The sequence below is a fragment of the Ovis aries genome, chromosome 1 (assembly GCF_016772045.2).
Source record: "Ovis aries strain OAR_USU_Benz2616 breed Rambouillet chromosome 1, ARS-UI_Ramb_v3.0, whole genome shotgun sequence".
NCBI classification, from domain to species: Eukaryota; Metazoa; Chordata; class Mammalia; order Artiodactyla; family Bovidae; genus Ovis; species Ovis aries.
Genome location: NC_056054.1, coordinates 80226281 through 80252126, shown reverse-complemented (window position 1 = coordinate 80252126; position 25846 = coordinate 80226281). Strand labels below are relative to the sequence as shown.

The following is a 25846-nucleotide window of genomic DNA, read 5'->3' as shown; positions in this document are numbered from 1 at the left end:
GCAAGAATTACAAATGGAAATACAGGAAATTCAGCTTTTCTAAAATTCAGTTCCAGTGTGTTGGATGGAAGTAGAAGGGATATTTAAACCAAAGATAAAACTATAGAGGTGAACAAAGCCTCAATCATGAGGGAGATGGCAGCTTACGGTCATCATTAGCACATTGGAATCATTGATTCCAAAAATTGATATCAGTTTTGTGTTTTGTAAAGGTCATTTCCACAGCAGGATGTGGAAGTGTAGGTACTAATCTTCCTAGCTTTGTTCTCATGCTTGGCCTGACAGGCCTTTTTCTCAAACTCTTCAAGTCATCCGTTCTCCAACTACAAATTAAGGTACCAGCTGCTCTGTGAATTCTCCAAGTACCCTTCTCTCCTCAGCACCACCACTACTGGTACCAGCGCAGTACATCATTATCATTATCCTCATGTCTTTTTATCTCTAAACACCCATTCTACTCCATCTGAGCCAAAATTAATGCAAATTATTGGTAAAATAAAAACTTCAAATTACTCCACAGTGCTCTGAATAATTGCTCAACTAATGCTATTGAATACATGAATGATTATTCCTTAGGAACTTTTTTTTCTTGAAATTAAGAGACAGTAAAGTCATTCATGAAGCTGGATATAGTAAAAATGACTAGAAGTATTTTCATAGTCAAAATTTCTCCTCTCTTTGCTAAAGGATGCCCAGTTTTCGGCCTCCCTGGTTTGTGCATATGTGTCAATTAGCAATCTCTATTTATGCATAAAGGATAATATTAATTTGCTTATTCTTCACCTGAAGAGAGGTTGTAATATAGAGAACAAGTTGAACCAGAACACATTTATCTAAAGCACAGGAGACAAGATGAATGAGATAAAATATATAGGTATGTATCAGCAAATTAAAGATAAAGACAATTTATTTGGACATCCGGGGTTCTTGTAAACCAAAGTTAATTAAATTTTTACTTCTTTGTTCAAATAACATAGGATACATGTTGTTACAAGAGAATGGTTATTTTCTCCATAAGATAGAGAAGATTTAACGAACACATTTGTGAAAACTTTTCTAGTAACTTAGAGTCATTGTTGCTGCTGCTGCTGCTGCTAAGTTGCTTCAGTCTTGTCCAACTCTGTGCGGCCCCAGAGACGGCAGCCCACCAGGCTCCCCCGTCCCTGGGATTCTCCAGGCAAGAACACTGGAGTGGGTTGCCATTTCCTTCTCCAATGCATGAAAGTGAAAAATAACTTAGAGTCATTAATTATGGGGAAATGAGAGAATACTGGAAATAAAGGTTTAAAATAGGGAAGAGGAAGTTTCACAAGTAAGATTCATATTTCTCAGAACTATTTTTTCCTAATTGTCAATACTCATAATGTATATAGTCATATTCTAGATTTATCCAAACAATTGATTAAGTACTTGTTTTATTATTTATACTTTTTAGGGTGAAGATGGTTTTCCAGGATTCAAAGGTGACATGGGTCTCAAAGGTGATAGAGTAAGTAAAAAGAAAATCTGTACTAGTACATGCATTTATGGATGTGTGTGTTCTTATTCCTATATAGTTAAATACTGCAAATATAGAATAAATCAAATGTTGGGCTACCTGAGACATTTTTCACTTCTATTTTTATCTGAAGATTAGATGTCTTAATTTCTGTGGAAATAAAATAGTATTAGTTATTTTTTGGATGCTATGCTAAATATATGTCCCATAGCATATCTACACATGCATAGTTATATATATATATGTATAAATACACAAAATATATATTATATATGGTGTTACTGTTTACAGATATTTTATAAATTGATGATCAAATTGCTTTATATAATTAATTCAATAGATTTGTTTTAAATCTTGTTCATATATAATGAGCTATGCTTCCTGGAGACTATATCTGCATCTTTCATGAATTTTCACCTTATAGTTGTCTTGAATTTTTGAGTATCAATATAGTACACCATTTTTCTGTTAGTGAGTATCTTGAAAACAAAAAATTGTCACCTAAAGTAAATTAAATGGTTTATTGGGAAATTTTGTTTTATAACTAGCATAATAGTATCTAATGAATGGAATAAAAAAGGCATGGTATAGAATACTGATTTTCTTAAAATGCATATAAAGCCTGTGTCTGGAATGGGAGCAATAGCATACACATTTAGAACCTAATACCTTAAATGTGAAAATAAAGTTTAAAGTCAGGTGAGATATTTTTCTTATGTTCCAATCAGTGATTTCCAAAGTTGCTATCATCTGGGAGGAAAAATTATTTTCCCTCCTACCCTGATAGAGTCTCAGACTGGAGCCCTCTAAAATTATAGAATGACAGAAGACAGATTAATAAGAGATAAGCAAACAGACGTTTGTCTTGTGTATCATGATTATACATGGGAACACTAAGTGATGAGTAATTCAAGCGTGATTAGAACTTGTGATTGTATATCATTTTAGCAAAGGAACAATAAATTTTGAAGAGGAAAGGACTTTGAGTTTCTAGTGCTATAAACTGTGGGAAGGCAGATAAATGGAAACTGTTAATGTTATATAAAGGCTAGCTGGAAAGTTTGCTGTATAGATAAATTCCTCTGGTGTATAGATATATTCTTCTGGCTCTAGACTAGTAAGGGTCTAGTTGCCTCTAGTGACTAATTTTTGTCTTTTCTGATAGAGGGGGTAAGGAAAAACACCTTTGCAAATTTGTTCCCTGCTTTTAAGCAAGTACAGGATGGGTAGATAACTTTTTTGATTAAATCTGCTGCTTCTCACTTGCCTTCAGTTCAAAATAATCCTTATGCCAAAGTGGCGTATTTTGGGGTAGCATATATTGCCAACCTATAGTCTCTAATTTTGATTCTTATTTTCTCTCTCTCTTTCTGTGACTCAGTGTATTAAAATTAATTTAGTGTGATACATGGTAGCATAGGACTTCTGTAGCTTTTCAAATGTCGGACTGTATTGAGTTATGTACTAATTGAAAGATTGATAAAGTCAAAGACTTTCAGTCCTCTTTGTCATATATGTGAGTAAACAAACCAAGAGTTGAAGAATATAACTTTCTGATGAACTATAATTTCTGCCATTCAGTCTCAAAGGTATTTTAAGTTACAAGAATGCTCTTACTTTGTTATCAGGGAGAAGTTGGTCAAGTAGGTCCAAGAGGAGAGGATGGCCCTGAAGGCCCCAAAGGTCGAGCGGGTCCAACTGGAGACCCCGGTCCTCCTGGTCAAGCAGGAGAGAAGGTGAGTGAACAACTTTAAATTTACAGGCCCTCTTGTACGTGATGTTTGATTGTGATTTTAGGGTGATTTTAATCACCCACGATATAAATCAAGAGTTTTATCGAGTTTCAAGTTTTTGAATTTCAATGTCTTATCCATATGCTACTTAGAAGTATAATCAGGAGACGGGCACATTCTTCCTCTTCTACACTTCCTTGCTCTCTAGTCTCTTCTCCCATTGGCCATGTAGCATCAGCCACTCTTAACGCTCTTCTATATTAAAAGTGCAGAGTCTGCATGTGATTAATGAAGGATGAAAGAATCAATGAAAGGTGGCCAACTTATTGTTTTGGAGCAAGTTGAATCACCTTTGGCCCTAAAACCAAAACGTTCTTTTCTCAATCTTTCCTCATAAGCATGTATTTTTACACAATAAATGTTTCAAAAGATACTAATATTCAGGCCATACTTTAAGAAGTTTTAATTTTAATCCAGTTTAACTCAGGCATCACCATGTTTTAAAAGTTCCTAAATAATACTATTTTATTGCTTTCACAGCCACTAAGCTATATGCATATGTCAAAAATATTTGTGACTGTTACATTTAGATATAATATTAGGCAACATTAAAATTATGCCTTCATAGAATATTAAGTGATATTGTAAACATCTTATAGGGCTTCCCTGGTGGCTCAGATGTTAAAGAATCTGCCTACAATGAAGGAAACCCCTGTTCTATCCCTGGGTCAGGAAGATCCACTGGAGAAGGGAATGGCAACCCCCTCCAGTAATGAACCTGAAGTTAAATTAAGTAAAACTAGAAATATTGATGATAAGTGCTATCCAATTATGTACACTGGAGGAAAATATAAATAATACTTGTCTCTTGGTAGTATAAATCAAACTATTCCTTTTTTTGTAAGTATGTCTAGTCTCCAATTTTTTATATTGAGCATCATTATTCTATAAATATGAAAATAGCATGTTGTATAAGAAAAGTGTTGTCTCTGCCCTTTACCATCTTGTTCCAGAAAAAAAAAATAGGGATTATATAGATATTGTGACTAGACAAATAAAAAATCATTTTCTCATGTTATCATGAGTGATTTTTACAGTTTCAGACTCCTGGTTGCTGTTTGTAAATGGATAAATAGTGTCATCGTGTTTAAGCAACAGAGGGAAAAGATGGGGTTCAGGGCATACGGGCTTACAAGACCTATGATCCTTCTGCCTAAAGGGCTCATTTGCCAATAGTTTAAGGATATTCTAGGACCTTCCTCTTTTTGCAACCCCACTGTATTCTGTGTAAGTTGGTCCCACAAACTGTTCTGAGGCATCAGAACTTTACTTCCTAATTATTCATCTTTAGCATTTCATTAGTATTTTCTCTTTTATTGTAGTTGCCTATCACTGCACTGAAAATACAATTTTTCTGTCTGGATTTATTTTTAAATGATTCTAAAATGAATGAATTTGCATTCTAATGTAGTAACATAGACTACAAAAGTTTTCTGATCATAATTAAGAGAATTTCATTAACCTTGAAATTAGTAGCACAAAGCAAGGTGTGACAACTTACTGTGTCCAAGGTGGTATCATTATGAGTATGCTTCTTAAGGCTTGTTTGAATATGTTTCATGTGAAGACCGCTTACCTATGTGAAATTGATCTTGAATCAGACAACTGTTTTGTTCAATATAAGATAGTGAAAGTGAAAGTCGCTCAGTTATGTCTGACCCTTTGTGACCCCATGGACTATATAGTGCATGGAATTCTCCAGGCCAGAATATTGGAATGGGTAGCCTTTCCCTTCACCAGGGGATCTTCACAACCCAGGAATTGAACCTAGGACTCCTGCATTGTAAGCAGTTTCTTTACTAGCTGAGCTATCAGGGAACCCCCATCTATAATAGCAAGATCATAAACTGTATTCCTAATTTCTTGCCTTGCTTCATCCAGTAAAATATTTATTTTTGTTCATAAAGCCTCCTCATCTTTTAAAGTTTTATAGATAGTAATTTGGACTTGTTTATGTTTTTGTTCTTATTTATTTTGAATGCACATAAGAAATAATGATACTACTTGTCTGTTAATGTTTAAGATTTTGATAAATATTTTATATATTAAACATACTTTCTCAAGATCTTAAGGAAATTGTCTCAGTCAGATTTCACAAACATATATTTTATTCAATCCACTTATTTTAATTTTATTTTCTTTCTATCCAAATTTTTAAATTAATGCTTTGTTCAGGGGGTCAATTTTGTTAGGTTAGCATTTTAAACCTTTTAGCATATGCTATATGTCTTTGGACTTCACAGTAATTTATCATTATCAGCACTTTCAAACTGAGTGGTAATTTTATTGCATTGGAAGAAAATATCTACACCCTCAAGTTTCCACCTGTAGGAATTAACAGTCCACAAAAATCATTATTTAGCTATGTCTCTCAATATTTGGTATTTATTAACTCAATTTATTCAGATATTTGAATAAAAGAAGAAACTTTGCTCAAAAATTAAGTTAAATTTCTTAATATAGTTATTTAAGCCTTCCTTTAGTAAAAAAAAAGTTAACTTATGATTGCTTGCTTTCTATTTACAGTGAGAAATTAAATAATTTTTTCAAATAGATTACCTTTAGTTGAAATGGCAAAACCTACATGCAGTTCTAACTACAGCCATTCATTTTAAATAGTATTTAATTTTGATAAAATTTAGGTGAATTCTTTCATTCACAAACAGTCCTAGAATTATCTTTACTCAGTGCTCTATGTCAGGGTTTCCCTGGTAGCTCAGCTGGTAAAGAATCTGCCTGCAATGCGGGAGACCTGGGCTCGATTTCTGGGTTGGGAAGCTTCCCTGGAGAAGGGAATGGCTACCCACTCCAGTATTCTGGCCTGGAGAATTCCACGGACTGTATAGTCCATGGGGTCGTAAAGAGTTGGACACGACTGAATGACTTTCGCTATGTCCTTAAAGAAGACACTGTCACTTAGGAGCTTAAGTTATTGAACATCACAGCATTAGTAACATTTTTTTCCTATTCAAATTAAGAAATGTAATGAAAGTAAAAAATGGAAAAACTTGCAAATATTCCTTTTATGTGCTCTAATAGACTGAATTCTATTTTGAAGTGATTATTATTATTATTATTATTATTTTAACTTTAGGGGAAACTTGGCGTTCCAGGATTACCCGGATATCCAGGAAGACAAGGTCCAAAGGTAAAACAATTAGCTTGATTTTTATAGCTTGTTCATTAGCATTTTGTCGATACATTTAACATTAATCATCTATGGTTACATTTCAGTTTGTAATGTAGAGATGATGAATCCTTAAAATATAATCTTACAAGAGAAAGTCAGATGCATTTATGGGCACTGAGACTGCAGAGAGTTCAGAGAGCTTATGTGATTTTGGACTGGAGTATTTTAGAGACAGAGGAAGTCATAGTCAGCCAATTCCTTGTAATTGGAATAAGGTCTATTCCAAGGCAGCATTTAATTAATAGATCTAGAAGTTTTAAGTATATGACTAGTGATGGATAATAGCTTTTGATTTCCTGTCTAGTTCCCTAAAGGTTTGAATTACCATTTAATATTTTTTTAAGAGAAAGAATGGCTCTTCTTTCATCCTCTTTATTTTCTCTTATTTCCACAGAATCAGTTTCCTAGGGCTACTGTAACAAATCATCACAAACTTGGTTATTTAAACAATGGAAATTGATTTTCTTACACTTTTGAAGGCCATAAATCTAAAATTGAGGTGTCAGCAAGCCCATACTCCCTCCAAAAGCCCTGTGGGAAAATCTATCCTGACTTCTTCCATCTTCCTATGGCCCTAGGCATTTTTTGGCTTGTGTGCAATCTCCAACCTCTTCTTCACGTGGCCTTTTTTTCTGTGTCCTTATCTTCTCTTCTTCTTATAAAGGCAGTTTTCATTGGATATAAAGACCACCTGAATAATTCAGGATGATCTAATTTCAAGATCCTGAACTAAATTACATCTATGAAGACCCCTTTCTTCCAAATAAAGTAATATTCACAAATTCCAGAATAGTTGGGTATTTGATGTGTCTTTGGGGGGGAGTACTACTCAACTCATGCACTCAATGTACTGAGATTCTGTTTTTGACTATGTGAAATATACATATTTTAAGCAAAAAAGTGTTTTAAAAATATGTGTTTACCTAGCACTAATTTTCCTCGAGCTCATTATAGAACTTTGTTACGGATTCTTTTGATTGATTGACTAGTTATATTAAATGGTTAAATGATTTCATATATAAATTTTGCTTACTAATATAAAGGTAGTTACATGCACACGAGATTACCTTTATCTATCTACTATCTATCTATATGTTTGTCATCTATCTATCCCTGTTTGATTTGTTAATGTTTGACAGATATAGAATATAAGGGTACATCCTGCTTGGGTATAATAATGCCCAAACATATATTTATTAATGTTTCACAGATAATCAATGGGAGACAAAAATATCCTACCTCCTGACAAATGTGAATTTCATGCACTTGTGACTCATTATCATGTGATAACAGTACTTTAGGCTTGCCATACAGTTTTGCCCTATTAGTTGGCTTTCTAGAATATTTCTTTGTATTCTAGGAGGTAATGGAGTCCTTCTAAAGAAAGATGCATTTAATCTATGATTTAAAAAATAATACAAGCATTAATTAGTAATTTTTACCTTTTAAATATTGTCTCTAATACCCTATTCTGTTACTTGGTTATCTTCCTTTTGGATGTCAAGCATTTTCACAAGTGCTTTGAGTAAAAGAAGATATTTGCTTTATAAAATACAACTTTAAACTATTCTTAACTTATTGGGTAAATTTTCGATCTAAATTGAATTGCAGTTGTGGTTTTGTTTTGATTTAAAAACTGAAATCTGTTTTTACATTTACATGAATGAATATAGTTTTCTATTAAGGGTTTATTTGAAATTCTTATATTTTTCTGTTTTTCTTAAGTCAATACTATGTTCAATAATCATTCAGTTCTTTAGTAACAAAATGGACCAGAATGACTAGAGAGAAATGCTTCTTCCTTGAGGAATCAAACATTGCATTTTTACCTTTTAACCTAAATGTCTGAAATTTTGGTCTTTATCTTTATCTTTTACTTTTCTTCCTAACTTTTTTCTATGATCAAAACCATTTATGTTTCTCAGTTCTTAAATAAAAAATGATGGATACATCAAAAATCAAAGATAAGGTCACATCCTTTCTTATGTGGAAGCCAGTGAATTTTGAATAGGCTTAAGACTTTATTATACTAAATATGAAACTAGACTACTAATCCCTTTCAAGCAATATAAGGACTATAATTAGTCTTCCCTGGTGACTGAGATGGTAAAGAATCTGCTTGCAATGTGGGGGACCTGGGTTTGGTCCCTGGGTTGGTAAGATCCCCTGGAGAAGGGAACAACTACCCACTCCAGTATGCTGGCCAGGAGAATTACATGGACCGAGGAGCCTGGCAGACTAGTCCATGGGGTTGCAAAGAGTCAGACATGACTGAGCGATTTTCCCTTTCACTAAAACTTGGCTGCTAATTTTCAAACAATATAAGGACTATAATTAGACAATATAATTTATGTAATATCTTACTAGAAATGTAAACCATAATGGGTTTTTAAAAGATGTACCATTATATGTTGTATCAAAAGATAGCTATTTCAAAAAGTAAAAACTATTTTCAGATAGAATTAGTTTATATTTAAAAATAGCATTTAAACTAATTTTAAAAGTTTTATTCACCAAAAGAGCTGATTTTGCTATTAACCATTGACTTTTTGGCCTTTTGTTGGCTGTTTATTTTTTCCACTTAAAAGCAGACGTCTTTTCATGGAAACTGTATATTTTGGTGATAATTTTTACATGTGAAAAAGAGAAAAATATACCCATATATTACAAATTATTTAGCTGGTGGATTAGACATTTTTGTCTATTTCCCATAAATTTCTTAGAGCAGAAACTATGTAAGAAAATAAATTTATTAAACATAAAATTGATACATAAGAGCCATTTGTTCAAATGAAGTCTCTATAAATGAATTTCTCTTCTACTCAGGACAGATGAATATTTGTCCTTAAATTGAATTTGATAGAAATGAATTACTTCCATATTGAATTGTACTACTTGTCAATGTCCTAGAGTATTCACATAGTAATACTCTACCAGATATAACTATATGATTCTCTGTAGAGACTTAGCAGAGCAGCAGCAGCAGAGATAGAGAAAAGGCTTTTGAAAGCCTTTCAAAAATGTAATTTGCAGACATTTTCCCCCATTATGTGGGCATCCAGTTCAGTTCAGTCGCTCAGTCATGTCCGACTCTGCGACCCCATGAATCACAGCACGCCAGGCCTCCCTGTCCATCACCAACTCCCGGAGTTCACTCAGACTCACGTCCATTGAGTCCGTGATGCCATCCAGCCATCTCATCCTCTGTCGTCCCCTTCTCCTCCTGCCTCCAATCCTTCCCAGCATCAGAGTCTTTTCCAATGAGTCAACTTTTCGCATGAGGTGGCTAAAGTACTGGAGTTTCAGCTTTGGCATCATTCCTTCCAAAGAAATCCCAGGGCTGATCTCCTTCAGAATGGACTGGTTGGATCTCCTTGCAGTCCAAGGGACTCTCAAGAGTCTTCTCCAACACCACAGTTCAAAAGCATCAATTCTTCGGCACTCAGCTTTCTTCACAGTCCAACTCTCACATCCATACATGACCACAGGAAAAACCATAGCCTTGACTAGATGGATCTTTGTTGGCAGAGTAATGTCTCTGCTTTTCAATATGCTGTCTAGGTTGGTCATAACTTTTCTTCCAAGGAGTAAGCGTCTTTTAATTTCATGGCTGCAGTGATTTTGGAGCCCCAAAAAGTAAAGTCTGACACTGTTTCCACTGTTTCCCCATCTATTTACCATGAAGTTATGGGACTCGATGCCATGATCTTCGTTTTCTGAATGTTGAGCTTTAAGCCAACTTTTTCACTCTCCTCTTTCACTTTCATCAAGAGGCTTTTTATTTTCTCTTCACTTCCTGCCGTAAGGGTGGTGTCTTCTGCATATCCGAGGTTATTGGGATTTCTCCCGGCAATCATGATTCCAGCTTGTGCTTCTCCAGCCCAGCGTTTCTCATGATGTACTCTGCATAGAAGTTAAATAAGCAGGGTGACAATATACAGCCTTGACGTACTCCTTTTCCTATTTGAAACCAGTCTGTTGTTCCATATCGAGTTCTAACTGTTGCTTCCTGACCTGCATATAGGTTTCTCAAGAACAAACCATTCAATATCACATTAATCCAGTAACGCTGAAGAAGAATATGAGCATTACATGTTGTAATAATTGTCCTCAGGTTGATCACATAGTGGTCTCTATAAATGAATTATAATATGTTGCTAAATGGGTCCTAATAGGAAGCTTAGCAGTTCTTACTAAGCTTTGTCCATCAAATGCCATAAGGCTTCACATACAAATTTCCTGATTTGTGGAGGAAATATAAATTGATAACACCTATTCTGTATGTATCACCTGGAGAAATTGTTAAAAATGAAAATTCCTGGACCTTATTGCCTGCAGTAGGATTTGACAGTCCCTTCTTTTAGCAGTCACTCTAAACTCTTCTGACACAGAGGAGACATTTATCACTGAGAGAAGTATTACTTTAGGTTAGTTCATTCCAAATGAGTGTGCACTAAAATAGAAAACAAATTTATTGTTACCAAAATGAGAGAAGTGGGGGAAAGAAACAAATTAGGAGTTTGGGATTAAGAGATACACACTACTGTATATAAAATAGATAAACAATAAGGACCTACTATATAGCACAGGGAACTATATTAAATATCTTGTAATAACTTTTAATGGAAAAAAATCTGAGTGAAGAATATATATTTGTGCGTGTGTGTATAACTGATTAACTTTACTGTACACCTGAACCTAATAGAAGAAGAAAGAAAAACAAAACCCAAAGATGTATTCAAGTCAAAGAAGGCTTTGTTTTACCTTCATTGACGCATGGGAAAGTGCATAAAATCTGCATGTCTACTATTCTTTGCTAGACATTTTATACATTATTGCATTTAATCCATACACTGGTCTGAATAGGAAAAGTGAGTGCTTGGAAGCCGCCTCCCCCACCCACCAATCTGAGGGTCTTATAGTTATTAGTAAGTTGAAGAGAAAGGATTGAACCCTAATCTGCTTTATTTCATGATACAATAATGAGGCAAACCAATCAAAATCATGTTCGAAGGAATCTCTTGGTAGATGAAGATCTGGACATATGTAGAAGGTAAAATGGAATTATATTCCATTTGTAGAAGGTAACTGTGGATTAAATTACATAGTGCTTTTATAGGGCTTATACATCCTTAAATAATCCTTATTTAATGTTATCTATTATTATTATTTTTATAATTTGCCTTCCTTCAGTTCTATATCCTACAAGTGCCAAAGTACCTATAAGATGCAGATGATCTCATTTTACTGAAGAAAAAGCTATGCTCAAAGGGGATAAGTGATGTACTCAATTTACTTACATGACTGTATGACAAACATAAGTCTTGAATTCATGTGTTTGGAATCCCCATAACAGATTTTAATGCTGGACAGTCTGACTTAGACTCTCAGCTGTATCTAACCATATTTAAACATCAAACAGAAAAGGGGGAAGATTTTTAATCTTTATGATTTTATCCAGTTCCAAAGGTACAAAATACTCAACTAAAAAGTGATAAGTATACTACAAGAATACAATAATGTTAATTCAGAAAAACATTTTATAAAACTCCTATTTTACTATTTGATTATTCATGCTTGTGAAAAGCAAAGTTTTTCTTCAGAGTTGAAACAAATATGTAGAATTATAAGTGAAAATTTATATTATATGAAGTGTCCTTTAATTACTATTTTTTAGTATAAAAAATGATATATTTGATTAATTTCCTTAAAGTTGAAAACTAAGATGTGTTATCAATTCATGTTTTCAATGCTTCCAGGATTTCAGGTATCACTGTAAGTTCATTTTTCAGTACATGAATAAAGGTTGTATGGTATCTTAAAGTTATATTTTTTATTTGAATGCTACCCACTTATGAGAACCACTGTATTTTAAAAGACTTTCAGCTTGTTGCTGAAATGTTAATATACTCATTATTTACTATTTTTATTTTTGTAGGGTTCCACTGGATTTCCTGGGTTTCCAGGCGCCAATGGAGAGAAAGGTGCCCGGGTATGATATACAAGTATACTGTTCTGGACTAATATAAGTGTTCTTGCATGGGAACCTATCTCTCAGGCCCAGACTCGCAATTCATTGTGATATACTGTATACTGAAGCTGTTTGAACTGTTTTTGACAGGGTGTAGCTGGCAAACCGGGCCCTCGGGGTCAGCGTGGTCCAACGGTAAGGGCCTTGATTTAAAATGGTGATTTTCATTTTGGATTTAACTTGCCAAAATAATTTGCTTCAAAAAAGAAAACTGATCCTGTGCCGTTTTGATCTAATTGGAACTAGATCAATTCATCTTTGCTCTTACATGCAGGGACCTCGAGGTTCAAGAGGAGCAAGAGGTCCTACTGGGAAACCAGGTCCAAAGGTACTGTCAGAGCTTGTTCCATTTGGGCTTGTCTGTAGGTTCCTCCTCCACAGGATGGCTGTTACTGGAAGGAGTCAAAACTGATTTCTTTCTGTTTTTGTGTTGTTTTTCTCAGGGCACTTCAGGTGGTGATGGCCCTCCTGGCCCTCCTGGTGAAAGAGTAAGTACAATAGTTACATCATATAAATGTTTATATTTAAAAGTGTTTAAATTTCCGGGAAAAGTTACATGTGTTTGCAAATACATGCATGCAGTCATCCACAAAACATCAGAGTTTTAAAGTTCCTATTATGTGTGTGCGTGCTAAGTCATGTTGGTCATGTCCGACTCTTTGTGACCCTATGGACTGTAGCCCACCAGGCTCCTCTGTCCATAGGATTCTCCAGGCAAGAATACTGGAGTAGATTGCCATGTCTTTCTCCAGGAGATTTTCTTGATCCAGGGATTGAATTCGTGTCTTATGAGTCTCTTGCATTGGCAGCTAGGTTACTACCAGCACCACGTGGGAAGCCCATTCTTTAATTTACTTCCCTAAAAAATCTTCATCACTTAAGTGCTACTATTTTTGTTATAGAAGTGAGAGAAATTATATGTGTAACTGGCCTATCATATCAACTCTTAAACTCAAACCAAAATCTTATATTTCTTTTAAATATGTGTATAACACCTATACCTTCTCCTCCCCCACTCTTGCTTTCCATACTGACACTTTGTTCCTGGAGCTGGCAGTAGCATTATGCTGGTAACATGCAAGCTTCCAGTAGCCATTAAGTCGTAATCGATAAACATTCAAATCAAGATAAAGCATCTGTTCCAGTAAATAGGAAAACTATTTAGTAAACTGATTTTTCAATTGATATAAAATAAAGCTAAATATACATAAGTAAGCACACCCTTTGTTTGTTTGGCAAACTATAGCATTTTTGCAGCCAGATTTTGAAAGCTATCCTCTTAAAAGAATTTAAAATATTCTACATTACTATCAAAGAAATTAATATTCTAAAATTTTAATTATACCTTTTATATTAAAAGTATAAAATTTATATTATAAAATTATACATTTTATATTATTGAAATTTATAATAGGTATTTCACAAAAAGTAAAACAGAAATACCCTCTGATATATAACTTAAAACTGAGAATAGGTCATTTTTTTAAAAATAAACTTTCCATTTGTGACAAAAATGTCAGTGTATAAGACCCAAGAATAAACATTAAATTACTTTTGTTTCAGGGCTTTGGATCAAGTTTAATTAAGTTTCTATTAAATATTTCTCACTGTTGATGAGCTATTTCCAAATTAAGTTTATCCTATACATTTGACTTCATAAATGATATACACATTTTAAATATTTTGTATTAGTCATCTTAATTCGAATATACAGTTAAATTAATTAAAATGGCTGAATCATTAACTGAAATAGAACCAGTAGAGCCATTTAACAAACTGTAGCATAACTAAGAGTTTTGTCTTTAAAGCACAAACTATTCTATTTACATATTTTATTATACATTCCAAAATCTCAGTGTCAGCTATAAATCTTCATGATTTTATTTTGGAACACAACAGTGTAACCCAAGAACATGATCACTTGTGATTGTGAAGACATTTTGAGAATGGGAAAAGTATATTTTGAGGATCAAAGTAAAGTGAGTGTTAGTCGCTCTGTTGTATCTGACTCTTTGTGACCCCATGGACTGTAGCCTGTCATGCTCCTCTGTCTGTGGGGTTCTCCAGGCAAGAATACTGGAGTGGGTTGCCATTCCCTTCTCCAGGATATTTTCCCGACCAAGGGATTGAACCTGGGTCTCCCATATTGCAGGCAGATTCTTTACCATCTGAGCTGCCAGGGAAGCTCAAAGTAAAGGTTGATTTAAAAAAAAAAATTTTTTTTAAGTATGCTCGAAACCATTTCCAAGAAACATTTATACATGTTTTAAATATACAAAATGTATTTACTGCATTCTGTGTAGTTTATCAGATATGTTCTCTATAATATACCATTTTCTCAAAGAATTTTAAGTATCATGAACTATTTGTTATGTCTTAGGCACACAGTTGAAGAACAATAAAAATAATATCACAGAAACATTCTCTTCTGTATATATGATTTGGGAAGTTCAAGTAGAGAGTTTTGTAGTACCATTGAATTAGAAATGAAAAATACCTATATTTTCCCATTATAATGACCTTCTTTAACAATATATTTATGTATATATATGCGATTCACTGGGTCACAAAGAGTCAGACACGACTGAGCAACTGGACTGAACTGAACTGATACATATATACTTATATGCACTCATTAGGATATTCTGCAAGTTAAATATGATCCCTCATACTCATGATTTGCAGAGCATGAATGCCTACCATTAAGGTCTTAGTTAATATAGTTTTTACTTCGGTCTAAAATGAGAAATTTTAGCAAAAATAAAACAGAATAAAAGCAAAAAATGAACACACTGAAATAAATTGAATTTTGCATAAACAATGGATAATTTGTGGCATAAGTATTTCTTTTTCAATATTTGGGACATAGTAGAGTTATTTTCATCTTATCTACAAAAGAAGCTTATGCATGAATAAAATGAGATCGCAATATCCTTAAAAACAAATACGTTTTAAATATAGAGATTAGTAAAAGGTATCCTCTACTGACTCGATGGACGTGAGTCTGAGTGAACTCCGGGAGTTGATGATGGGCAGGGAGGCCTGGCATGCTGCAATTCATGGGGTCGCAAAGAGTTGGACACGACTGAGTGACTGAACTGAACTGAACTGATGGTCTTGTGAGATTGTCACTTATTTTTTTCCTTTAATCTTGTATGACTGTAGTGTCAAAATATGTATAGAGTCAATTTTAAAAATAATTTGGGGGAGTCTATTAAATTGAAATATCTTCCATTTATAGATGTTTTTAGCTAATATTGAAAGTAGATTATCTACAAGGTTTTCTGATACATCCATGTTCTATTTACTTTTAATATGAATTCTAAATAATTGCAGTGTTCTTAAGCTACGACCACTTATGTGATGTGCAGTTTTGAGTACTGAATTGTGTGGAAAATCATCCATTTTGCTTATAGATTAGCACAGATTATCTCATTGTATTGCCCATAGTTCTGCCCTTATGGTAAACAAGCTGTAGCCTGTATTGTTCTTTATCTGTAGAAATAAACTTCAGAGTATAAACATATTCCTTTTAAAGTATATGCTTAGATTTCCCTATTGCTTTTTCTTTTCAGGGTCCTCAAGGACCTCAAGGTCCAGTTGGATTCCCTGGACCAAAAGGCCCTCCTGTAAGTATCATAGTTTTTCTTTCTCTTTCTTCACTTGATAGTGTTTTCAAATTTGTAAGTCACAGCTTATATGTGACTTATATGTCACATATATGTGAAATATATTTGGATACAAATATTGATACAAATTCCTATAAAAATAAAATGCATGTGTGCATGCCAAGTTGCTTCTGCTAAGTCACTTCAGTCATATCCGACTCTGTGCGACCCCATAGACGGCAGCCCACCAGGCTCCCCCTTCCCTGGGATTCTCCGGGCAAGAGTACTGGAGTGGGTTGCCATTTCCTTCTCCAATGCATGAAAGTGAAAAGTGAAAGTGAAGCCGCTCAGTCGTATCCGACTCTTAGCGGCCCCATGGACTGCAGCCCACCAGGCTCCTCTGTCCATGGGATTTTCCAGACAAGAGTACTGGAGTGGGGTGCCAGTGCCTTCTCTGAAGTTGTGTCCAACTCTATGCCACCCTATGGACTGCACCTGCCAGGCTCCTCTGTTCATGGAATTCTTCAGGCAAGAATATTGGAGTGGGTTACCATGCCGTCCTCCCGGAGATCTTCCCAACCCAAGAGTCAAATTTGTAGTTCCTGGCCTCCTGCATTACAGGAGGATCCTTTACCACTGAGCCACCAGGGAAGCCCATAAGACAAAATGGTGATTAATGCCAGAGTTTATATTTTCAGCTTATGAAGTTTATCAAACATTTCTGAATATAATTTAGATATATCTGATTAAGCATCCCTTCAAATATATCAAAACTAGAACAACATGAATATTATTGTCTCAACTACTCTTCTACTGCAATGAGTATTATTGATGACATTAAAAATCATTACTGAATCTTAAATATTTGGTGTATTAATTTCTTATATCTTTTATCATCCAATGGATCCTTCTTCAAAATCATCCTCCAACATTCTGATATTACTTATATCACATTAAGATCTATTATTTATATTTACTATTTTTGCCTTTATAATGTATTTTTTAAGAAAATGTAATGATAACCTTTCTTGAATCATTCCCTTTTTTATAAAATTTATTTAGAGCCACAGTTAGACTATCCTCATCAAATATTTTCACAAAGTTAATTGAAATCTTTTCTTTTCACACAGACATTTATGGGAATATAGGACATGCCTAGTGCTCAGTTGCTCTTTTCTCTCCTTTTTTGGCAACCTATTCAATTTATTTATAAGAGTTAGTATCAACTTACTGCCTTAGTCCATTCTGACTGCTATAACAAAGAAAACATAGATTGTCTAGTGTATAAAAAGTAGAATCTATTTCTTAGAGTTCTGAAGGCTGTAAGTCAGAGATCAGAGTCCCAGAATGATGAGGTGAGGACCCCTTTTCAGGTAGCAGACTTTTCATTTTCTGTTCTCTGGAACCACTTTTATAAGTCAACCATTCCATTCTTGAGGGTTCCACGAAGATAACATAAGCACCACCCAAAGGTACCACTTGCTAATGACATCACATTTGAGCATTATACTTTCATCATATGAATTTCAAAGGGATACAACCTTTCAAACCATAGCACCCACCTGTCAAAGGAAATTGCTCTCACAGGGTGGCCCCAATAGGCCACCAAGATCAGCAGCACTTTGTTAGAAATCCAGTGTCCTGTTTCCACCTTACCTCTTTAATTGGAACTCAAGGAGAGGGGCCCAGTCTGTGTCTTAACGAGCTTTCTGGGTAGTTCTGATACATGGTAATGTTTGTGAAGCACTGTTCTAGTCCAGAGTAGACAATGCTATTCAAACTTTAATGTACACATAAATCATGTTGGTATTCTGTTAAAAACATAGGTTTTGATTCTGTATGTCTGGGATAGGTCTTGAGACTTGATATTACTGGCAAATATCCAGATGATGCCAATGCCAATGGTCAATGGGCCTGACATTCAATAGTGAATTCAAAAGTAGTTTGAGATTAAGACCAATATAGTTTGAATATGAATATGACCTACTCTGTAGGAAACTGAGTACAGTTAAAATTTTCAGTCAATGATTTGAGAACAAAATTTTTTCAATGCAATAATACAAATAACTAATTCCTTGTAAATAATTACTGACAGCTTTTTTCACATCCTGGATGTTTTCATTTAGAGACATACTGATACAGATGTCCAGCTTCATGTTTTAAACTGATTTTGAACTGAATCTTTTTTACAAACTACTACAACATGCACCTTGTATGAGGAACTTATATAAGGCATTTTGGATGCTAACATTTAAAAAATTTTCTAATTTCTAATAATTATGTATCTAATATAAATAATTATAGTTTACCAAATATAGTTCAATAACAATCTTGCATAAAAGAACACTACTAAATTAAGATGTTTAAAACCTAAATAAATGTTACAAATGAGTACATTTTACTTTTAAACATGCTGAAAATCATTTATAAATAAATAAAATGTTCTCCAGTACTTTTACTGAGTTTGAATAACTCCTTCTTTCCTTGATTACTTTCAAATGTGACTTTAGCTCACATGTTTGAAAATGGGTTATTTATTGTAAAATACTGATTTAAGTGTGAAGTATTATTTTTATCACAAAGAATCTTGATATTACTGCAAATATATCAAAAAAGGCTATTATCTATATTATAATGTTATAAAAGGATTAACACAAATACCTATAATTAAACACAGGATAATAGATACTACATGCATATAATGTTGTTTACTATTTCAGTTTTGTTCCAAATGTAATATTAAATGATGTAAAGCTGCATATATAGAGAAATGAAAATACTGTTGCAAAATTGTGCACATAAGATCCATTCATAAGTATTTTGAAGCCATGCTCATAGATTATTGTTTAGGAACATAAAATCCAGTGATATGTATAACTTTAACATTATCATGCCATTTATATTTGAGCAAACTGTTAAGAAGTTTCTCTTGTGTAGGATAATTTTATTGTCACAGAATGCCATTTTTCCTCAGATTTTTTCAGTCCATTCCCTCATGTAGCTTTCAAGTTTTGAGTCATTGATCATGCATGCGTTTTGTCTCTTACGTATTAGAAGTGTAGTAAATGCCTACACTTGAGAAGCATGCAGCCTGGTAGAGAGCCATGACCCTGTTAAGGAACATTGCTTTCACTGCTAAACAAAATGATTTTTATACTCTATTTCTCTGACAAATGAAACATTCGAGTGTGAAATAAAGTACCTATCATTTGTTCTGGTATGCAGTTTTATAACATATAGGAAAGACCTGTCTTCATTTCTTTAATATTTAGAAGGAAGGATTCAGGTAGAAGGATTGAACCAAGCTCCTCTTCCTTCAAATTAACTGATTCATTTTCATTATAATTAGGAAATGTATATATATTATAATGTATGTATGTATAAATAAATGAAATATATATATATGTGTATATGTATACTCACACAGATACATATGGGGTACTTGGAATATTCAGGTTTAGAGTCTATTTACCTCAAGCCAGTGTCAGCATATAGTTACCCCATTTAAAAAAAAGTTAACTCTGGTGATTAATAAGATTTATAACATGCCTACTATAAGATATCTTCTATTTATAGCGAAATCAATGCAGTACAAATAAGAAGTGAAAAAATTCTTAATATTTATTTCTAAGTATCTTTACACAGATTACTTTGCTATATACACACAACCCCCATTTAGATAAATTTGTTGTCACTGACATTCTCCAATGACATCAAATGTCCATCTATTTTGATCAATGATATTATTATTTTTAAATTAATGCCAGGAAATTATTTGGTCATTATATTTATTTTATTGGATAGTTGTTTGGAGTCAATAAAATTGTTTAGGATTTATCATTTAATATTAGGAATGCATACTTAAATCAAGAAAAATGATGATATGAATTTTTATATAGTCTATTACACACTGCTCCCATAGAGTATCTAGGAAAGCCATTAAAAATCATGTTACATTCATCTCAGATGATGTTATTTAGATCTAAGTTCATTATTTTAAAGAGTGGTAGTATTTTATAATAAAAGTATTATCTATACTTTTCATACCAACAAATATAATGAGATATTTAACTTTTATATTTACAAATGCTGAAGAAATGTAAATAGCTTATGTGTGTTTGCATGCTCAGTCATGTCCAACTCTTTGTGACCCTATGGACTGTAGCCTGCCAGGCTCCTGTGTCCATGGGATTCTCCAGGAGAGAATACTGGAGTGGCTCTTCTGGACCTAGGGGCTGAACTCCTGTCCCCTGTGTCTCCTGCCTTACAGGTGGATTCTTTACCATTGAGCCACCAGGGAAGCCCTATAAATAGCCTATACTGATTGCAAAACTCATCATTTGAGATGCATTTTAGTATGGTGGAACAAAGTGTCTGATTCATGTTTATTATTCTTTAGCAGTCACCCTGTAATTTTATTTAAAGTTTTACTACTAACCCCAGTTGATAGCACATTTAAACCCATATGTATCAAAATAGTGATTGAATGTAGGACTTGTTTTTATTTACTTTGAAATACTGAACCTAAATAAGATCCAGTAACAATAAATTACTTATTTATGTGTTTCACCTCCAAACTGAGAACTGTATCTCATATTATGATTACCTAGTGCCCAGCACATAAGTATGTAATATATGTTTTTGAAAGAAAGAATGGGTCTGTGATGCCCAAGAATGTTTGGAGGACTTGGTTAAAAGCATTCCAGTTTTGGTCTTTGGGGAAAATGGCAATAGAATCGCTGATATGGTCCTGGAAAATATGAGCAAATCACTGAGCAACCAATGATCTTGTGAAATATCATACAGGCTTTAATTAGACCTGATAACTTAAACAGTGTGTCAATAAAGAGGAGATCAGAGAGAGAGCTGGTACTAGTCACCATCAGGAAGCCTTTCCCCAAGATGTTACAACCACCTTAGAAAAAATTCCAGTGGAAGAAAGCTGTCTGTGAAAATGATATTATTTGGAAATACTTTTTTTTTTCAAACTTCATATACAAAGAATCGTTACTTGAAAATAGATTTATGTAAATAGTGTATTTTTAATACCTGAGTAGGTTTATTCAAATAATTAAACTGTGAGAGGTATACCCATTATCATTAAACATGTTGTCATTGACGTGATCATTTCCTTCATTTACCCAGACGTTCTCACCTAAGAATGTCTCTGCCTATACCTATTATACGTATTTTGAAATTTGAACTTGATGCTTAATGCTTTCTGTGTAGGATGAGTCATCCACAATGCATTCTAAACAAGCCATCTATTTCGACTAAGTATCTAAATAACCCTCTCAGGGTTTTTACCTTAAATACTTAATTGATAAGCCTCATTTATTTTTTCAGTCATGACAAAGACAGCATCATTTACCTAAAGTGATAGCACAGCGGACGTGCTCTGCAGTGTTTAAGAGACGTTATGCTTCCAAGAGGGTATTTAGGAAAAGCTACTGGGAAAAATTGGGCCTGGTAACTTCTAAAATTGAGTGGTGCCCCTTGTTTTGTTTACCTGAAGCAACTGATAAGTAAAATGCTCTTGTTTGTAAGAGTTTTTATTTCTTTCACATTCTTGTCAGTTAGAAGCTCAGACCACCACTAGAGGACACCGTCTATCTCTATTATCCAAGTCTTGATACACAGGAAATTGAATTAAAAATATTCACCAAATAACAACAAAAATAAGGAAAAATATTCATTTGTCAAGTACTGAAGAACTATTATTTTTGCAAAAATAAAATACAAATATGTGAATATGCTCTTTAAAAATATAGTTGCTAATGAAATAATTTAAATGTAAAATACTCAGATTACAGTTTTACAATATTGTGTTGGTCTGAGTTATAGCTGTCTGGTAGTTTATTCACTCAGTCATGTCCAACTTTTTGACCCCATGAACTCTAGCCTGCCGGATTCCTCTCTCCATAGGATTTCTCAGGCAAGAATACTGGAATGGGTAGTAATTTCTTTCTCTAGCAGATCTTCCTGACCCAGGGATCAAACTTAGTCTCCTGCACTGCAGGCAGACTTTACTGTCTGAACCACCAGAGAAGCTCATAGAATTATACTAAAGAGATATATACACATACTACCTGCTCGTGCTCAGTCCCTTCAACCATGTCTGACATTTTGTGACCCTGTGGACTCTAGCCTGCCAGGCTCCTCTGTCCATGGGATTCTCCAGGCGAGAATACTGGAGTGGGTTGCCATGCCCTCCTCCATGGTATCTTCTCAGCATAGGGACTGAACCCACTTATCCTGCATCTTCTGCATCACAGGTGTATCCCTTACCACTGAGCCTCTGGGGAAGCCCCTTTACATGTACTACCATATATAAAATCAATAGAACATCAAAATAGCATATCTAATGAAGATATAAGAAAATTGTCTAACATTATATTTAGATTCTAAAATGATTCAAGAAATACTTGTGACATTTGATGGTGAATATTTGTGATTTCAGGGACCACCTGGAAAAGATGGCCTGCCAGGACATCCTGGGCAACGTGGAGAGACTGTAAGTGATCCTACTCTTCTGATTAACATTTTCTATCTCTAGCATCTCATCATTTCACAGAAAGATACTTTATTGTTAACAAGTCAAATATCAGGTTAAGGACAATACCAAAATTAATTCCATTTAATCTTTTTAAAATATATATATTGGTGTTTTTCTTTCTGGCTTACTTCACTCTGTATAATCGGCTCCAGTTTCATCCACCTCATCAGAACTGATTCAAATGTATTCTTTTTAATGCCTGAGTAATACTCCATTGTGTATATGTACCACAACTTTCTTATCCATTCATCTGCCAATGGACATCTAGGTTGCTTCCATGTCCTGGCTATTATAAACAGTGCTGTGATGAACATCGGGGTATACGTGTCTCTTTCAATTCTGGTTTCCTCGGTGTGTATGCCCAGCAGTAGGATTGCTGGGTCGTATGGCAGTTCTATTTCCAGTTTTTTTTAAGGAATCTCCACACTGTTCTCCATAGTGGCTGTACTAGTTTGCATTCCCACCAACAATGTAAGAGGGTTCCCTTTTCTCCATACCCTCTCCAGCATTTATTGCTTGTAGACTTTTGGATCGCAGCCATTCTGACTGGCGTGAAATACCAATACAGTATACTAACGCGTATATATGAAATTTAGAAAGATGGTAACAATAACCCTGTATGCAAGACAGCAAGAGACACAGATGTATAGAACAGTCTTTTGGACTCTGTGGGAGAGGGAGAGGGTGGGATGATTTGGGAGAATGGCATTGAAACATGTATAATATCATATAAGAAACAAATCGCCAGTCTAGGTCTGATGCAGGATACAGGATGCTTGGAGCTGGTGCACTGGGATGACCCAGAGGGATGGTACAGGGAGGGAGGTGGGAGGGGGTTCAGGATTGGGAACACGTGTGCATCTGTGGTGGATTCATGTTGATGTGTGGCAAAACCAATACAATATTGTAAAGTAATTAGCCTCCAAATTAAAATAAATAAATTTAAATTTAAAAAAAAAATAAAAAATAAAATACATATAAAATACATACTGCTGCTGCTACTAAGTCGCTTCAGTCATATCTGACTCTGTCCGACCCCATGGACGGCAGCCCACCAGGCTCTCCTGTCCCTGGGATTCTCCAGGGAAGAACACTGGAATAGATTGCCAATTCCTTTTCCAATGCATGACAGTGAATAGTGAAAGGGAAGTCACTCAGTCATGTCGCGGCCTACCAGGCTCCTCCATCCGTGGGATTCTCCAGGCAAGAATACTGGAGTGGGGTTCCATTGCCTTCTCCTAAAATCCATACAGAGACCCATTTTGTGGCTAAATACCTAAATGAATATGATTATTCGGGGACATGCATATTACTTGATTTTCCTTATTTTCAATAAGAGCATTTGAGGTATTTGCTGATGGAAAAGATGTCATTATCATTTGGATCCCTCCACAAGGTTGTCATCCTTGACCCTTTCACTGAAGTCTTTGTTTACAGATACATTTACAAGTCTTTCACCCTTCCAGTCTCTAAAGGAGACACATTACAATAAACCCATTCAGATAATAGGTTCTTGTATCCAAAATTAAGGGATGAAATATTTACTGAAGTTGGAACCATAAATCTGTAATTTGCCTAGAACTATGTCAAATAAACCCTCTCCTATCAGTTAAGAAAATGGAAAAAAATGTAGCTTAAATTATGAGGAATATAACATTAAACAAATTGTCTGAACACCTTATGTAAAAGTGATTGGGGCAGAGGGGAAACTGGCATCTCAACTATGGTTTAAGAATCCTGATGGTTTTGTTTATTTATTTTGCCACTGTTACAAAACCTTGTTTCTGGCTCTTTTAGTGGGATGGTAATCTAATCAGAAATTGTCAAGGAAGGTTAGTATCTTTCCTTGATTTCAGTTCTTGGCTCTTAACATTCACTAATTTTATCCAGATTTCTTAAAGAAACCACAAGACAGACTGCCTTTGACTATGTGTCTCAAAATTATCTTAAGGTATTCTGCTAGCATCAGTACATATTAGGAGTTCAATTGAAGTACAGAATAACAGATCTGAAAACACAGTGCTTTTCTGCATGGGAAAATCAATCCGGAACCAGCAGCCAATGTCTGTTTTGCTCACCAAGTGACAATTCTTCCTGTAACGACTCTTGGTTTTAGTCAGATTTAGTAAACTTCAAAGTCTTGGATTACACAGCAAAATCAAGAATGATTTAGTGAGGCCAAAGAGTACAATTGTTTGGGGGTCATCTTGGGAATGACATTTGCGTGGTGAACAAGAAATAAGCTCTCTACAGGATAATCCACACTCAAATTTGCAAATGCATTCTCATTCAAATATTGCAGTCAGTCATTTCTAAGTCATGGTGTAGCTTCTTGGGAATAACTTTAGAATATTTCAAAAATGTCTTTTGAGGAAGGGGTACCTAGAGAATTATTATCATAAAATCTCTTTTGTCTTCAATTTAATCAAGAGCTTCTGCTTTTATCAAGAGCAACAATATTATTGTTGTTCAGTCGCTCAGTCATGTCCAACTCTTTCCGACCCCATGGACTGCAGCACACCAGGCTTCCCTGCCCTTCACTATCTCCCAAAGCTTGCTCACTCTTCTCCACTGAGTTGGTGATGCTAATGTCTAAAGTAAAACAAAGTGGAGAACTAACATGTTAATTAATGATTCTAGGATAGGTATTCTCATCTCGTAGTTTCTTATAAATGAAGGCTAGAATTATTTCTGGAAAATTATATTTCTATTTTCAAATTCACTTAAAGGACAACAATGAGTCACTTTTACACTCAGGAACCTTTCTTACTCACCTTGTTCTGTATTGACTGTGATTCATAAGATTTTCTTGTACAAGAATCAGAATCTAAGGCAGCTATATTTTGATATATATGTGTTTCCTTATTTTAAAGAAGTTATTTTGATATATTTGAGATTTGTCCTCATTCAGAAATCCTTAAACTGAAAGTTCATTCTGACATCTTACAATTTAAAGCTTTTTAGGAGCAATTAGAGTCCAAAATCACTGCATATCGTGACTGCAGCCATGAAATTAAAAGATACTTACTCTTTGGAAGGAAAGTTATGACCAACCTAGACAGCATATTAAAAAGCAGAGACATTACTTTGCCAACAAAGGTCCATCTAGTCAAGGCTATGGTTTTTCCAATAGTCATGTATGGATGTGAGAGCTGGACTATAAAGAAAGC

General features: G+C 34.5%; 1 protein-coding gene across 1 annotated transcript in view; it reads left to right on the top strand.

The window, feature by feature from the left end:
* The window catches only part of COL11A1 (collagen type XI alpha 1 chain), a 225180-nt gene that overhangs the window by 119019 nt on the left and 80315 nt on the right, over nt 1-25846 (top strand). The window contains exons 29-37 of the mRNA XM_004002244.6: nt 1436-1489; nt 3127-3234; nt 6386-6439; nt 12420-12473; nt 12603-12647; nt 12787-12840; nt 12956-13000; nt 16088-16141; nt 22581-22634. Of these exons, the coding sequence (XP_004002293.3) occupies nt 1436-1489; nt 3127-3234; nt 6386-6439; nt 12420-12473; nt 12603-12647; nt 12787-12840; nt 12956-13000; nt 16088-16141; nt 22581-22634 (522 nt within the window). The remainder of the gene's footprint in view (nt 1-1435; nt 1490-3126; nt 3235-6385; nt 6440-12419; nt 12474-12602; nt 12648-12786; nt 12841-12955; nt 13001-16087; nt 16142-22580; nt 22635-25846) is intronic.